The 15,457-nt window shown below is 41.3% G+C and overlaps 1 protein-coding gene across 1 annotated transcript in view; it reads left to right on the top strand.

The window, feature by feature from the left end:
* Window positions 1-15,457, top strand: part of DCDC1 (doublecortin domain containing 1) — a 382,673-nt gene that overhangs the window by 311,197 nt on the left and 56,019 nt on the right. Inside the window, exons 20-21 of the mRNA XM_065403326.1 lie at window positions 8,083-8,206; window positions 11,238-11,419. Of these exons, the coding sequence (XP_065259398.1) occupies window positions 8,083-8,206; window positions 11,238-11,419 (306 nt within the window). The remainder of the gene's footprint in view (window positions 1-8,082; window positions 8,207-11,237; window positions 11,420-15,457) is intronic.

Below are 15,457 nucleotides of genomic sequence, written 5' to 3'. Positions count from 1 at the left end.
TGGCTATAAAAATTCACACTGTGCTGAAATTTGGCAGCCTAATAGCACTTTCTGCAAAGACCTTTTGGTGAATGCTGTGAATGTTCATTAACAATAATACACAAAACCTGGCAGAATCATCATAGACCCACGGATATGCTATTGAATCCTAAAGAGCCTTGGCCTCAAGAGTATGTCAATGGCATGTTTTCTTTCTTCTCTATTTCCAGCATTATTAGGAATAGAGAGAAAATAAAGCCGTAATTTTTTTTAAAAATAAGGATAATTCTTAAACCCACAAAATAAAAATATTAATGGCTTTGTAGTACCTTATAGGCACTGCTGTGTGCCAGGGGAAGCCCCAGTGGCAGTGCACAGGCTAGTCCTAAGAAATAAGTCTGAAATTCCATCCTGTGGAGTTTCTACTGCAAAGGTTTCCAAACAAGAAAATACTTGACATGCAGGATTCTACCAAATTCTCTGATTTCATTTAGCAAATTCTTTGCACTTGAATTCAGGTTTTTTAAAAATGTGCAAATCCAGTCTTGCCCTCAGTTCCTCCCCCACCTAGCTGAAAAACTATTTGAGACAATCCTGGCAGGCCTGTCTAGAAGAAATTTCTCTCAAGATGAAATTTACCCCGGTGCAGAAAGCATGCACAAAGTCCTGTGCATTATTTGTCCCACTTTAGTCCTGTGCTCAAAGCTTAATTGGCATTAGTTTGGCCCCAATCCTATGTGTAGTAGCATGAAGTCAAACTGCTGCCCCTATGCACCACACGTTTCAGGATTAGGTCCTTAAATAGTGTTTAGGGCCAAGGCCACCTAGGAACTCTTCCTAGAAGTGAATTTCAGCCTTGATTCCCTGTACCCTAGGCTGACAATCATCCTCAGTTTCTACCTTGTCCCTCTTTGAGGATTAGTCAGGCATCCTGTGGAGTCTTATTGACTGGTGGACACCCTTGAATGGATTTGTAGTGCATTGAGGTATATCTCCCAGCAGCCTCCATTGTTTTGTCAAACTAAAGTTCTGAAGGGCTTAGAAAGCCTAAACATTGTGTTGTTTTTTGGTGGGCACAATAGTAGTTTTAAGTGTAAAACCATCTTCCTTCCTGGTAGAAAAGATAATAATAATAATGAGGAAAAACCATCAAATCTGTCATTTTCCACAAATCCACTTTCATCTGTGTTGGTAAGTTTACTCACAGATCTTTTCACATAATATTACTCCTGGGGGGATTCTGCGTGACTGCTCACCCGCAGGACCCCCCCCCCCCCCCGCAGAATTCCTGTGCTTCCCTGTAGAAAATGGCAGGTAAGCAAAGGGAAGCTGCACGGGGGGAGAGGTCAGGGGGACGACCACAGGCACATTTTTTTGGGGGGGGGATTGCCCCCTCCAAACAGAGTGAGGCGTGGGGGGGGCACATGGGGTTACGTGCCACTGCGCCCCCCCCCCCCCCATTTCTGCAAGTGTAGAGCTGCCCAGCTGAAGGAGGCTGTGTCTGGGCTCCCCTGACTCTGCAGCTGAACGCCACCTCCTGGGTCCTAGTGCCAGTTGTGTTTCCCTTCTGTGTGCTGGGAGCCTTCCTGTTTTTTGTGCAACAGTGAGTGCCCACGGTGGGGCCGGGTAAGAGGGGAGAATGAGGGAAGGAAGGTGAAGGGGTGGGGGGAAGAGGCAGTGGGGAAGGAAGGGGGTGGAATAGGGCAGGGGAGGGGAATGTGGAAGTGAGGGAGGCAGGGATGGGGAGGGAGAAGAAAAGGGGATAGGGGAATCGCAGGGGGAAGTGGTAGCCCGGCATGCAGCATCTCCTCAGCAGCAGCTGGGGCTCCCCCATTAAGCCGGCCCATCAAACCCTCACGCTGACAAGCCCTACCCCATCATACACCTGGATCCCTCTAATGAGCCCCCCAAACCCAGACCTCCACCCCACTGATGCCCAACCGGCTGCACCTGGACCCCCACCCCATCAAGTCCCCACACCCAGACTCCCCCACCGAGCCCCATCTCCCCACACCCAGACCCCCCTGGCTGAGTCCCAACCACCTTCACCTGAATCCCCTGCAAAGTCCCATTGCCCCTGCACCCAAAAGCCCCCAATGAGCCCCTATGCATCCAGATCTCCCACTGAGCTGCCCATACCCAGATTGCCCCACACGGAAACCTCTTACCCCACTCCTCGATCCCCCCACACTAAGTCCCTCCACACTTGGAGCCTGCCCACCACACCTGGTGCAACTTGTGCAGAGGGGCAGGGCTCTGGGGTGTTTTTGGTGAAGGTGCAGCCCTTGTACTGTGTCAGGGTCAGGGGCAGCCTCACTGCTGAGTCCCTGTACCGGGGGAGGTGGAGGCTTCAGGGTGACCTCCCACCTCAATGCAGCCAGTGGCCTGTACTCCCCACTGCCATGCTGGAGCCACATTTATTTATTGACATATAAAATTTACAGAATTTTGCAGAATTTTAAAATATTGTGTGCATAATTTTTAATTTTTTTGGCACAGAATTCCCCCAGGAGTAACATAATTCTGGGCCAGATTCTGCCAGCCTTACTTACACTGAGTACCACCTTACCCCAAAAATATCCCCATCAATTTAAGTGGGACAGCTTCCAGAACGAGGTACTATTTAGCGTAAACAAGTGTAGCAGAATCTGGCCCTGTACTCTGTGTGTTATAAGAGATAGGTTCAATGGGCCAAGATAAGAAAAATTTATCTTGTAAATGTCCTTATTTTTAAAAGGCATACTTTGAGCATTTTTAGAATACAATTTTTAATGTTTTATTACAGTGGTTCCCAATCTTTTCCCCCGGGGAATTCCTTTGGCATCTTACTAAGTGTCCTGGACCCCTGTCATTTCTGATACTATCAGAACAGCATCCCCACCCTCTGAGCGTAGGAATGCCCCTGCCAGCATGACCTCTCACACATGGTGTGTGTGAGGTAACTGTGTGGAGTCCTCTGTGTGGAGGACTGTTGAGAACAAAATGGCATCCTCCGTCTGGCAAAAGTGCCGGAACCCTATCTGGCACAATCTGGCCCTGGCTCAAGGGATGGACACCTGCATAAACCACACCCCCAAGAGTCCGGGGACCCCACTTTGGGAACCCCTGGTTTATTATATATCATAATATCAAACATATATACTACTTAAAAAGTGTTATCACTATAATACACATGCCTTAGTGTACTGCCTAACTGACACAATTACAGGACTAGCTGCACCTCTTTCCCCTTCTTGTTCCTGTAAATTTTTCCTTACAAACTGCTATTAAACTCTAGGAAGGATTTCTGGAAAAATGCACCATAAAACCAATGATATAGCTGACATACATCAAATGATATTTTCATTCTCTGGACAAATGAACTAAATTCCCTCATAGATTTCTGCCACAACTTCAACAACCACTACCCATCTATCAAACTCTCTGTAGAACGCTCGCACATCAGCATCAACTTCCTTGATACCACGATCAGCTTCAACTATGGAGCAGACAACTATATACAAGAACTCCATGGATCACCACACTTACCTTCACAGATCCAGTAACCACCCTACACACCAAGAAATCTGTTGCCTACAGACAGGCACTCAGATACCACAAAATATGGAAAGTCCAAAATACATATGTTAACACACTTAAAGCCACCTTCACCAAACAAGGACACTCCACCAGAGAAGCAGATCACATCACGGAATGGGCCATCCAAATACCCCAAGAGAACCTGCTGCAATACAGAAAAAAGCCCCCACTGACCGTACCACCCTAGTTGTCACCTACCACCCCACATTGAAACCTGTACAGGATATCGTCAAACAGTTACAACCCATATTTGATGGGGACCACATCCTGAAAAAAATCTTTCCCAAACCCCCTCTTTTGGCTTTCAAACAGTCTCCCAACCTTCCTGAGTCAGAAGCAAGCTCCCCACACACCAACTCAATGTGGCACTAGACTGTGCCAGAACAAGAGATGCACAACCTGCAGACATATCTCCACTGCTACAGTGATCAATAAGCCCCACAACACATCTTTTAAGATCCAGCGCTCTTTCACATGCCTATCACAACATGTGGTGTACCTCATCTAATGCACTAAATGCCCCAACAACAACTATGTGGATATGTAGAGGGGCTTAGCCGGGCTCATCCCTCTGCCAGGGCGGCAGGAGACCACACCGCCTTGTTATGTTCTCACCGTTCCTGGTGTGGCATCAGTCTGGTCGCAGGAGGCTCTCACAGGGGTGACCGAGGAGATGCCACAAAACAGTTATTTGGGCCCAATCGTGGGCGGTGGCTTAGACAGGGCTGAGCAACAGTTCTACAATTACCAAGCCCAGGCCCTGGGTCAGGGCAGGGCGGCAATGAGTCTAAGGCTCAGGCCCTTAGGCAGGGGCTGAGCAGCAGTTTATAAGTAACAGGTCCAGGCCCTGGGTCAGGGCGGGGCAGCAAGGAGTCAGTGGCTTAAGCCCTCAGGCAGGGGCTGAGCTCAAACAGGTTAACAACGAGCCCAGGCTCTTGGCTCCAAAGGGCCTGGGAGAGGGGGAGACTGCCACCCACGAGATGGGTGGCAGGGGGGACGCAGGCCCTCCCACTCCACTGGGTCCCAACCCGGTGCCCTAGCAGTGGCAGAAGGCCTGCTGCTGAGTCAGTGGGGATCCTGGCTGCAATACACTGACATTGGCACTGGCGGTGCCAGACTAGGGTCGGCTGCCCCCAGGCCACTTTCTAACTCCCCCTCTAGAGGTACCTGGGTCAGGACGGTATCCTCAGGGGGGTCAAACACCATGGGGTCCTCAGGGTAACTGGTGAGGGGTAGGCTTGGCAGCTCCTCTGGGTAACTGGCGAGGGGGAGGCTTGACAGCTCCTCTGAGTAACTGGCGAGGGGAAAGTTTGGCAGCTTCTCCGGGTAACTGTCAAGGTGCAGGCTTGGCAGCTCCTCCAGGTAACTGGTGAGGGGTAGGCTTGGCAGCTCCTCTGGGTAACTGGCAAGGGGCAGGCTTGGCAGCTCCTCCGGGCTCTGGTCAGCGTCAGGTGTTGGTCGGGCGGGCCAGTCTTCAGGTCCGCCGCCGATTGCCGGGGTCTCCCAGCCGGGAGCTAGGCCGGAGGCATCTGGCCTCTCCAGCAGCTGCCCCCCGAGTGAGCTCTGGCCCCCTGCTTTTCTACTTCCTGTCCTGCGCCTGACCCTCTGGGAGGCGGGCTTGGAGCTCTCTGGCCCCACTCACTCTGGTGTCTGGAGGGGCTCGCCCTCTCTGGGGCGGAGGATAAAATTACTATGCTCACATAGACAATCACTATGCTCACACAGAAAAGTGATAAAAGACAAAAACACCATGTCACCTGTGGGCAAACACTTTTTACAAAATGATCACTCCTTATTGACCTCTCAGTCTTCATCCTCAAAGGAACCTTTCACAAACATGAGCTTAGGAACTTAAATTCATAACTTTGCTAGACACTGAAGATCATGGACTCAATAGAGGTACAGGTTTTATGTCTCTTTACAACAATCTGTAACCCACTAACCTTCCTTTGTTCTGTGACTACAGAGGTGTTAATGGGCCACTTCTTTTTGAATGGTCCGTTACAAGGTGGTACCTCTTATGCTTAACAATCTTTTCCCAATGTGACACACTGGTTTTCTTTCCTAGACCTGAAGAACTCTATGTAGTTCAAAAGCTTGTCTCTTTCACTAACAGAAGATGGTCCAATAAAAGATATTCCCTCATCCACCTTGTCCCTCTCCTAAACCAATATCTTAATACAGTAGACATCCTAATAACCAGGTTAACATACAGTATTCACAAATTAATACAGAGCCGCTCCACATCCATCACACTAACATCTACAGTATGTTATTTAGTAAATTGTGTACATTTTCTATCCAAAGTCTCTATATATGCACAATACAAGCTTAAATACATATGCTGTATGCTAAAATTTGGTGGGCCTGCTTCTTGGTTGCCCTGCACCTTCTGTAGTCATTAACATCAGTGTCAAGTGGGTATGAAACCCCACTATTATGAGTTGGTGTCATTTTACAACCACTTGACACTGATGTTAATGACTATAAAAGGTGCAAGGCAATGGCGGATCTGACCCTGAATATATTATACCAACTGAATTTTTGCATATGCTATATATACTGTATGCACAATATAAACCCTTCTCCATGGCAGTGACATATATACCTTGAGTGGAGAATCGATTCCAGAGAGTATGTATGGTACTGAACTCGGATCACTTCTCTACTCATTCTTAATTTTTCTTAGAAATAGACAAGTAAGTTCTTAAAGGTTCAGCTTTTGTGTACTTATTAACTGGGGCCCTACACATTTTTGCAGCATCCACTTCTCCTACAGTGGTTTGCAAACAAGTTCACTCTATTCTTGGTTGGTTCTTACAAAACCAAAACCAAACCGATTTCCTGAGTGCATTTTCTGTTATTTCCAGTTGCTCTGACTTACAAGTGATAGCCAAATATGAAAAAAACTGCATTCAGGAATTAAGACATTTCTCAGTTTTGGAAAACCAAAATGGGAATAAACAGAGCATGTCTGCAAATATGCAGTATTTTTTGGAGTGAAACTGTATAAGGGCTTCAGCTGTTTCTATGCAGGGTCTGGTGTCTCCCAGCTCTTCTGTAGCCATAGAACATTTGCTCTGCATTGCCACATTTCAATCTTTGTCATGGAGCTTTGAGAAAATATCAAATATGATGGTTATGTAAGTTTGTGTAACAAGTATACATGATCCTCTTATGTTGTTCTTTGAAATTTACCAGCTGAAATTGCTTTTATTATTTTTCTGTCATTTCATTTGCAAGTAATCCATGGGTACATTTTAATCTCAGTGGCCTTGGTTTTAACCAGCAGTCCCAGTTAAACCCACAGGAGGGCCTGATTCCCATTCTGTTCATTCCGCTAATTCTTTCTAACGGTTCCTTTTGAAATGTAGAGTCTGTGTGCTGGAAACCACAGATAAACGATATTCTGTTTGGAAGATGTGATATTCTGAAATATACAAGAGGGGATTTTAGGAAATCTGCATTACGTTACAAAGAAGAAGAGGAAGACAATGAGGATTCACAACCTGTAAGGACTTGCAGAAATTCATGGAAAGCAAGGAAACTTCTTACTGACCCTGGCAGCTACCTCCGCATACAAAATACAAATTACTAAGAAAAATATATATATACTTAGTTTCTATTCTAAGGATTCTATTCAGGATGAATAATCAAGATTATAAATCAAAATCTTCTGTCATTTTAATAAATCTGGAATGCAAGTAAGCCAAAGAAAGTTTTATGTTAAGATGTCCCATATCTATAGTTGGACAATATATTGGATATTATGGCTGAAATTCAGGAGAGCATCTCTATTCAGAAGAGTTATTTAAGCATGTTCTTAAATTTAAGTTTATGCATAAATCAAATTGATGGGACTTAAGCACATTTGTCGATAAGCATGAGCTTAAGCCCCTTCTATATTGGGGCCTATATTTGTATATTTATAAAGGATTACTCCTTGATTTTTTCTCTTTTTAAATGAGCACCGTAATTACATTACATTCTGATGCTTGTAGATAGTTGATAATGGCATTTTAACCTTGCAACTCATAGCTACTTATCATTTACTTCAATGTGCTATGTAACTAGGCACAATATGAAAACTACTTCAATGGCTAACATGGTGTGCATTCCATCACTCTCAACATTATATATTGTCAAGGAACTATTCAAAGAGAAGGATTAAAATTCACATGAGAATTCCAGGCATTGATCCCGCAACTGAGTGCAACGGCACACAGTCAATTGCAGGATCATGGCCCAGTTTCAACGCTCAAAAACCTATCTCTGACATGGGTCAAATCTGAACATTCTAAGATTTGGGGAAGTTCAGATTGAGAGATGGATTTCAAACCTCCAGGTTCAGGAGTTAGCTCCAAGGTGTTAGCTCACCGATCTGAAGAGGTTGGATGCTCAAACCATATCCAGGATTTTGCTCTGCACCATCTCTGGAGAGAAAGTTGTAATTTAACTGCTCAAGAATTATTCACATTTGGAAGTGTAATTATAAAAAAAGAGATTCAACTTCATTTTTTTCAGATGGGCTATAAAGCATGAAGGGACAACTAAACCAGACCAGTGGAAACATTCCAAAGTGGAGAATCCGCTATGGAATAAGCTGACATACATGTGGCCTGTCCTTCCAAATGGAGAACTTAATGAGGTAATTTCATGCATTCAAGAAATTACAACACATGCAGTAGTTTGTTTAGTTTGCTAAATATTCACTGAAGCTGAACAGATGTGATATACTCGTCCAAGCATGCCATGCAAATTTTGGAAAAGAATAAATGAAAATAGATGCTGGTGTTAGTGCAAAAATGTCTGTTGTTTTAATGAATTATTGCAAACTGAATGGAACTTCAAGATTTGTTCTACCAGTCTTTAATTCTGAAACACCAATACTTTAATAGAACACAGTATCCATGGCAATGTGCATTCAATGTTTAACTTTCCCTAGAAAAGGTAATATTAACTTTATTTTTTCTTTTGGCTTTTATATTTTCATGGTTGATTGTAGCAATACTCACCTATGAGTCAGTATTTGGCTGGCAGTAAAAGGGACATTGTCTGCACAAGGCTGAATTTTTCTCCTAGAGATTATTCCTTAGGTCATACTTCAAATCTGTAGTACTGTATGTACTTTCAATTTTTTTAAACGTTAGCTGGTTTTATTGGTATTCAGTTATCTTAAATGATAGCAGCGGTTTTTGTTTGTTTGATTGTTTTGAAAAACAAACAAAGGCCCAGTTCTGCCACCTGTAACACGTAAATCAATATGTCTAGTTATGGAGTAAGGTACTACTTAGAATGACTTAGTGTGGCAGAACTGGACTCTAAATGAAACAATATTCAGCCATACTGGACCTGGACATAGCAGATTGTTTTTTATTAATGAAAAATAAACTTCATCAGGAATTAAATTGAAAGTTGTCTGTTCCTCTAAGTGAACATTATCTGTCAGGCTGCACAGTGCTGTTAGCCACCAGTGACTCTCATGAATTTGGTACAAGTGTATTAATATTGACAAAGCAAAAGTTGAAGATTCCATCCCCTCTATTACAAATATATGAAAATCAGGATTTAAATCCTAGACTAGCAAAGGGAACTTTGAAGACAGGGGAAGGTATTTATAGACTAAACTATTCAGAACTTTGTTAGATTTCAAACAGATTTTTAATTTTTTTTTAAAACTACAATATTCACAGTATTTACCAATCAAGAAATTAAAGATGAGGCATCTGTTCTTAATGAAAGGCAATATTTCTACTATATTAAAACAGTTCAATATATATATATATATATTATATAGTGGAACTGGTGGACTATATATAGTACCAATTCCTATTTTAGTAACACCCAGCAGGTTATGGCCTGGGAAGGGATATTTCTTTTCCTTAAAAAAATAAATTAGGTAGGAAATGAAATGCCTAAAAATAGAGAATGCAGCATTGAATTGTGAGATCAAGCACTAAAATCATGGCATTCCAGCAGCTAAGTTTGCTCTAGCAACATTAACTTGATGCACTGTACTTATGTTCCTGTAACGATTGACTCTTTGTTGCTCTCTCATTGTATCATCTCTGAAGTCCTCATTTGGTGGCCCTAATCTCAAATTAATCCAGATAACACTGGCCCTTTGTCAATTCCTGACCAGTGTGGGACCTTCTGGACCTCCTCCTTCTTCCAGTAATTAATTCAACAGCATGATCTCTGGGTCCTGCTGCTGCCTGCCACTGTTGCCCTCTATTATAATCCTGGGGTGATCTCAGATGGGACCCACTAGTTACCCTGAATCTCCTGGGACCCCCAGCCCCGCATAGGAGAGGGCCATGGCCACATGTAACCATGGCAGGCTCCTCTGCCAACTCTTTGCAACTGCTAATGAAGCATGAGAGGGAGGTCAGGTTGGAGGGGCAGGGTTTATATAACCTCCCCACCTCAGCTGCACAAGGATCAATGACTTATTGAACCCCACCAACTCAGCTGATACTGCCAGTCCAGAAAAGGCCTCCCTCTTCCTCCCCACCTTGAGGTGCATGCTGCACTCAAATTGCAGCTTGTGGCCACTGGAGATCTGCAGACATCAGGCAGGTCACATGGTGCTGGTTCCTCTTCCTTGTTTTTTAGCTCTGCTTCTTCAGGTGTCTAGGCTCTTAATTGGGGAAAAAAGAAAGTCTGGATGCCCCAAGAGGTAACTGGAAACAAAGAAGAGAGACAACTTAGCAACCTGCCCTGTGGCCACTACTACATAGAATAAGAGCAGCATCTCTCAAGTATGGCACTCCTGAGCACCAACGATCAGTCAGGAGCTGCCCATCAGAGAGAAATCAGGTGTCAATAATGGAAATTGAAAGGAATATCTAGGGGAAGAGGGAACTAGGTAGCTGGGCAGCATATCCAGGAGATCAAAGGGGAAAAGTAGGAACAAAATAACGTGGGAGGGAGAGAGGAAGTGAAGATCGAAAGGAAACAGTGTGAATAATAAAGGGGAAAAACACTTATTCCTAGACATTTTCCTAATAATACTTTCCCATTGAAGTGATTGTTGTAGTTGTTACAAGGATATTGTGCAATCACATGGAGATTTTCCATGAGATACTATAGGCCCTGATCCTGAAGAGACTTACATGTGTGCTTAATTTAACTATTACAACCTAATGGGACTACTCACAGTGAGAAAGTTAAGCACATTCATACGTGTTTACAAGATCAGGACCATAGTTATTAAGATGTGTTCTATACGGTGGAAAAATAATAAAAACTCCTACTTTAACACAATCCCTCCTTCCCAAACTACAGAGTAGCTTTGGTCATTCATGTCTGAGGTTTATTATATACTGATAAAGGGCATCTGATTCAGACTATTGACAGACTCCAGCATTCTTTCTCCCTTTCTTTGTTCCACTGAGAACTCTGAGGATTTTGTCGTTTTTTCCCTTCCAAGATTGAGAAGCCAGAACTCCATAGTTGCATAAGTGCTTTTGGAAATATTTCATTTTGTCTGTCTTTCCATCTGTCTAGGTTCTTATACCTCAGCCATCACTGTGGTACCTTAACTTTACTAAGGTTAACTTTAAAAACATTTAAATGGTTTGTGTAACAAAATAAAAACCAAAATAACAAAATTCTTGCTGGATTAAACTCAATTAAATGTATTAAACTCAATTAATATTTTGCTATTTTATTTAAAGGATTTTGACTGGCCAATTGAGGGATTGCTGGTTCCAAACAGTCCTTCACTTAAGAAACCAGCTGGCAAGAAGTCAGATTGGTATATACCTGTGAGACTGAGGGCTTTGCACAATGGAGACAGGGACAAAAGCAAGGCTATCACCATCATTGGAACTGATGTTACAAATATGCTAAACAGACAGTAAGGAAATAGCAATTTATTTTAATAATGTCATAAACTAAATAATTTCTTAAGACATATGGTTCACTTTAACTTGCGTATATCTCCAATTAGAATAACTTTACAATGTGTTACTAATAATTTAACCAAGAATTTATGCAAAAGTTACAGTACTGTCTCCCAAAACTTTGAAATAGTAAAGAAAAAATGCACACACTATTTATTAATTAATTCAGACTAATTTATGCTGAGAATTCTTCTTTGGTCATTAATCTATCATGTGTGACCTTAAATTGTCAAAGGCCTGCTTGCTCAAAGTCTGTTGCTGACAGTACATTATGCTGCTGTGCAGGGAGACCCAAGTTTATTAGCAGCTTCTTTTCGTTGAAGCCAGAATGCAAGACTGAGCTTATACATTCCTTATCTGGGAAGGTGCAAGCCACACTGGTGTTTTAGAACTTCCTGCTTTATGACTGGGTAGGTTATGGAAAGCGACACAGCAAGATTCTCCACCTCACACTAATAGATGAGAGCCTCTGCTTCTGTCAATTGGCATAGGTTCATTGATGTCAGAAGAGTTACACTGAGTGACACCAGCTGAAAATCTGGTTCATGTGTTTCTACCCTGACCCAGTAAAACCAGCTCTAGGAATTGTAGAGGCTAGCTCTGGCATGTAACCTATGAAATCTTTGATCTCTCCACCTCAACAGCTACCAGGACACACATTGTCAAAGTATTTTTAGTTTGTTGACATCGATTAGCTTGGAAATTAACTGAAACCTTCAATGCATTTCATGTAGAATAGGCTCCTGAACAACTAGATTTGAAGCAGTAGTCTAGAAATGAAAGGCTGTTTGCCTTTCCCTATCTTCTGGAAAAACAGACAAACCACCTTTGTCTTGCCATCTTGATCAAAGTTAAGACCAAGACCACATGATAGTGGTTCTACAGTGAGAAAAGTGGAGAATGAATGAATAGAGGTCCATACTGAAGGGTTTTCTCTGGATCATCATTTGAAATGAACCCAGAATGGCAGAGGAAATTTGAAAGCATGGGGGAGTATTGATAAAAATGTCGGGGGGGGGGGGGGGAGGGGAGAGTTACCAGTATTTATCATGAGATAGTTACCTTTGTTGACATTTACTTTGTCATGAAACAATTAATTCTCTGACATAGCAAGTGATTTCATAATGACCACATCTTCGTTGGATGTAGTTGTATAAGTCTCGTGTCGTGAAAATCTGCAGTCAGCTATTCAAATGATTGTTTAGCGCTGAAATAGTTATTTAAAAATGCTTTTTAGGAAAATACTGAAAAAATATCTTTGCTTTCTAATATGTATATGAATAAAATGTCTTGAAACAATACAAATTATATTTAGTAAAAAGAACATAATTTTTATTTTCATTTTATATGACAAAAGGATAGTAATTCATAACTCATTTAAAAGCTTTGATATAAAGAATAGGTTAAATAGATTGTTTCTCATATTGTTAGCAAAGATGTTACCTTTTGACCTTTCTTTTTGAGGTTTTTAGAACATTTGATGCTTCTGATAATAGTTTAATATTATTTTCTTCACATTGATTAAATATAGTTCATACATCACTGAACAATGAGTAATATTCAGATAGACTGTCCACTGAGTTGCCTTCAAAAATGATAAAGTAAAAAATTAATTTTCAAAGTAAAGTCAAGCCTGAAATTGAAATCTTTGAGGCATACATTTCATAATTAGTTCATTCTACTATATCTAAAATGTGAGTATAGTGCTCTTAAAATAATTCAGATCTTTTTTACATAGAAAGTTAATGAATAGTCCTAAATTTCTGACTTTTTTATTTTTTACCCTTTCTGAAATCATCTCTGAAGCTCTACTAAAGTGCTTACTTTTTATGAAGTTGTTGAATTAGGTCATTTGAAATAGAAAAACTGGTCATCACAACCACTGAAGTCAATGGGACTACTCACATATTTAGGGTTAAGTATGTGCAAAAACATTTGCATGGTCAGGGGCCTGGTCGCCACACAATATATTGTTGTCATTTTATGCTAATGTCCTATGTGGTCCTTCCTTCACAAGGCAATGATACTAGATAATGTGTCATTCTTATTTTGAACTAGATGCTTTGCCAAACACTAACGTTTAATGTGTTTTGAAATTATGGCAACATTTTGCCCAATGTAAAGTATTAGAACTTTGCTTTAAAATATTTTGAACGTCTTATTTAACTTGTAGAATGCCGAGAAAAAAATTATGCATCCTCAGAGTTCTACTCTAAGGGAGTGGAACTGAGAAGACAGGCTCCAGTCTTTGCCTCATTTCCCTTTATTAGCTCTATGACAAGCACCACAAGACCTTACTTTCCCCAAATAGGCAGAGAGCTTCATGTGTCCCACCCATTTCTATCTGCCATCTCACTTTACTGGCTTCTTCTCCACTTCAGGCCTCACCTCATGATATGGCTCACCTGCCAGCCCCCTACCCCGACCCCCACCTTGAGAGGTGAAGGAGGTACTTTCCAGCAAGGGAAAGAGATCAGAATTAGCTCTTTTTAAGTTTCCTGACTTGTCCTGCCTATCAGCAGCCAGAAACTTCTCTCCTCCTCAGCCTAGTGCTTTCTAGTCAATCCACAAACTACATTAGGAAACTGGAAATCTAAACATCTAGAAATTAATTAATGTCCTCAAAATTTGCCACTAGGTTCATTAACTTATGCTCACATCAATAGATAACTCAGGGTATTTCAGACTGTTAGGTGATCTGACATATGTAAATATTATAAATACTGTGTGTAAACAATGGATGGAAGCAAAGAATGAATCTTTCAGAGCAGGAACCTGCCTTCTTATATTTTGGCAAAGCCACTGTACAACTATGGCAATGTATAAATAATAATATTGCGCTGTATTTCTGCCTCAACTAAATTTCATTGTTTGTGTGCATTTATTCTGAATCAAACTCACTATTAGTTAACCATGGATTCTGTGGTTGAATAAATCTAAATCTAACTATTTTAAGAGTGATCTGTAATATGAGTTGCCCTCCTGCTGAGGAGCCTCCATTTGTTGTAAAATGACCCAAATTACTTTTATTGATTGGCTGATTCTTTATGTGATATGGCTAAGCTTCTAGTATTCATGCACACACCCCTATACAGTGGACTCCATTATTTATTTTACTATTTTGATTGATAGCAAAATAAAAAGCATATCCTGCATAATAGACCTCATCATTTACTGATAGTTACCACACTAGAGATACTGCAGTAATTCCCTATGATTACAATAGGAAATAATAAGGTAATAAGGAAATAATAAAGTAATAATGGCATTATGGTAATTTGGTAAATGTTGATATTTTCATGGTGACTGTTTTACCTAACACATGCTCCATGAGCTAGCAGAAATGCTCACAGATATTCTTCCTGCAGTCTCTGTCTTTTATTGGCAAAAATTGATGTTAAATTCAAATGTGTTGGGACCAATTTAAGTTCAGGTGCAAGCAAGTAAGCATGACTCCATTGAAGTCAATTAAGTTGTGCCTATTTATATTGGACTAAATCTAGTTAATGATTTACAAATTTTCTCACATTAAAATGCTGTCTAAGCCTTTTGGGGTTTGTTGTCATCTCCACTTATAAGATTTAGGGCATAAATCCCCATGAAATGAGAACAGATCAATATTAGACATATTGGGATTTCACACAAGAAAACACTAAGTTAGCAATTCAGTTCAGGGTAGATTTTGATCTCAGATACACCAGTGTTAATTTGTAGTAACTCTGCTGATGTTTAGATTTACATTGTTGTAACAGAGACTGGATTCTGGATCCTAAAGTTAACCTTTGCTTATAAACCACTGATATTGTACTCTGACAAATTCAAATGCTCTCAGATTGTAGTATGCAATAAAGCTTTGCATTTGATTGGCAACCATGTATTAAAATCCAGTTTTCACAAACGTGTGACTAAGTTCATTGTAAAACTTGCCAAATTAGATACATAGGGATGTTTTATTTTTCCATGTAAAGAGTGCTCCTGACCCTGAAAAACGC

Source organism: Emys orbicularis, chromosome 4 (assembly GCF_028017835.1).
Source record: "Emys orbicularis isolate rEmyOrb1 chromosome 4, rEmyOrb1.hap1, whole genome shotgun sequence".
NCBI lineage: Eukaryota > Metazoa > Chordata > Testudines > Emydidae > Emys > Emys orbicularis.
This window is presented reverse-complemented; position numbering and strand designations above follow the sequence as displayed.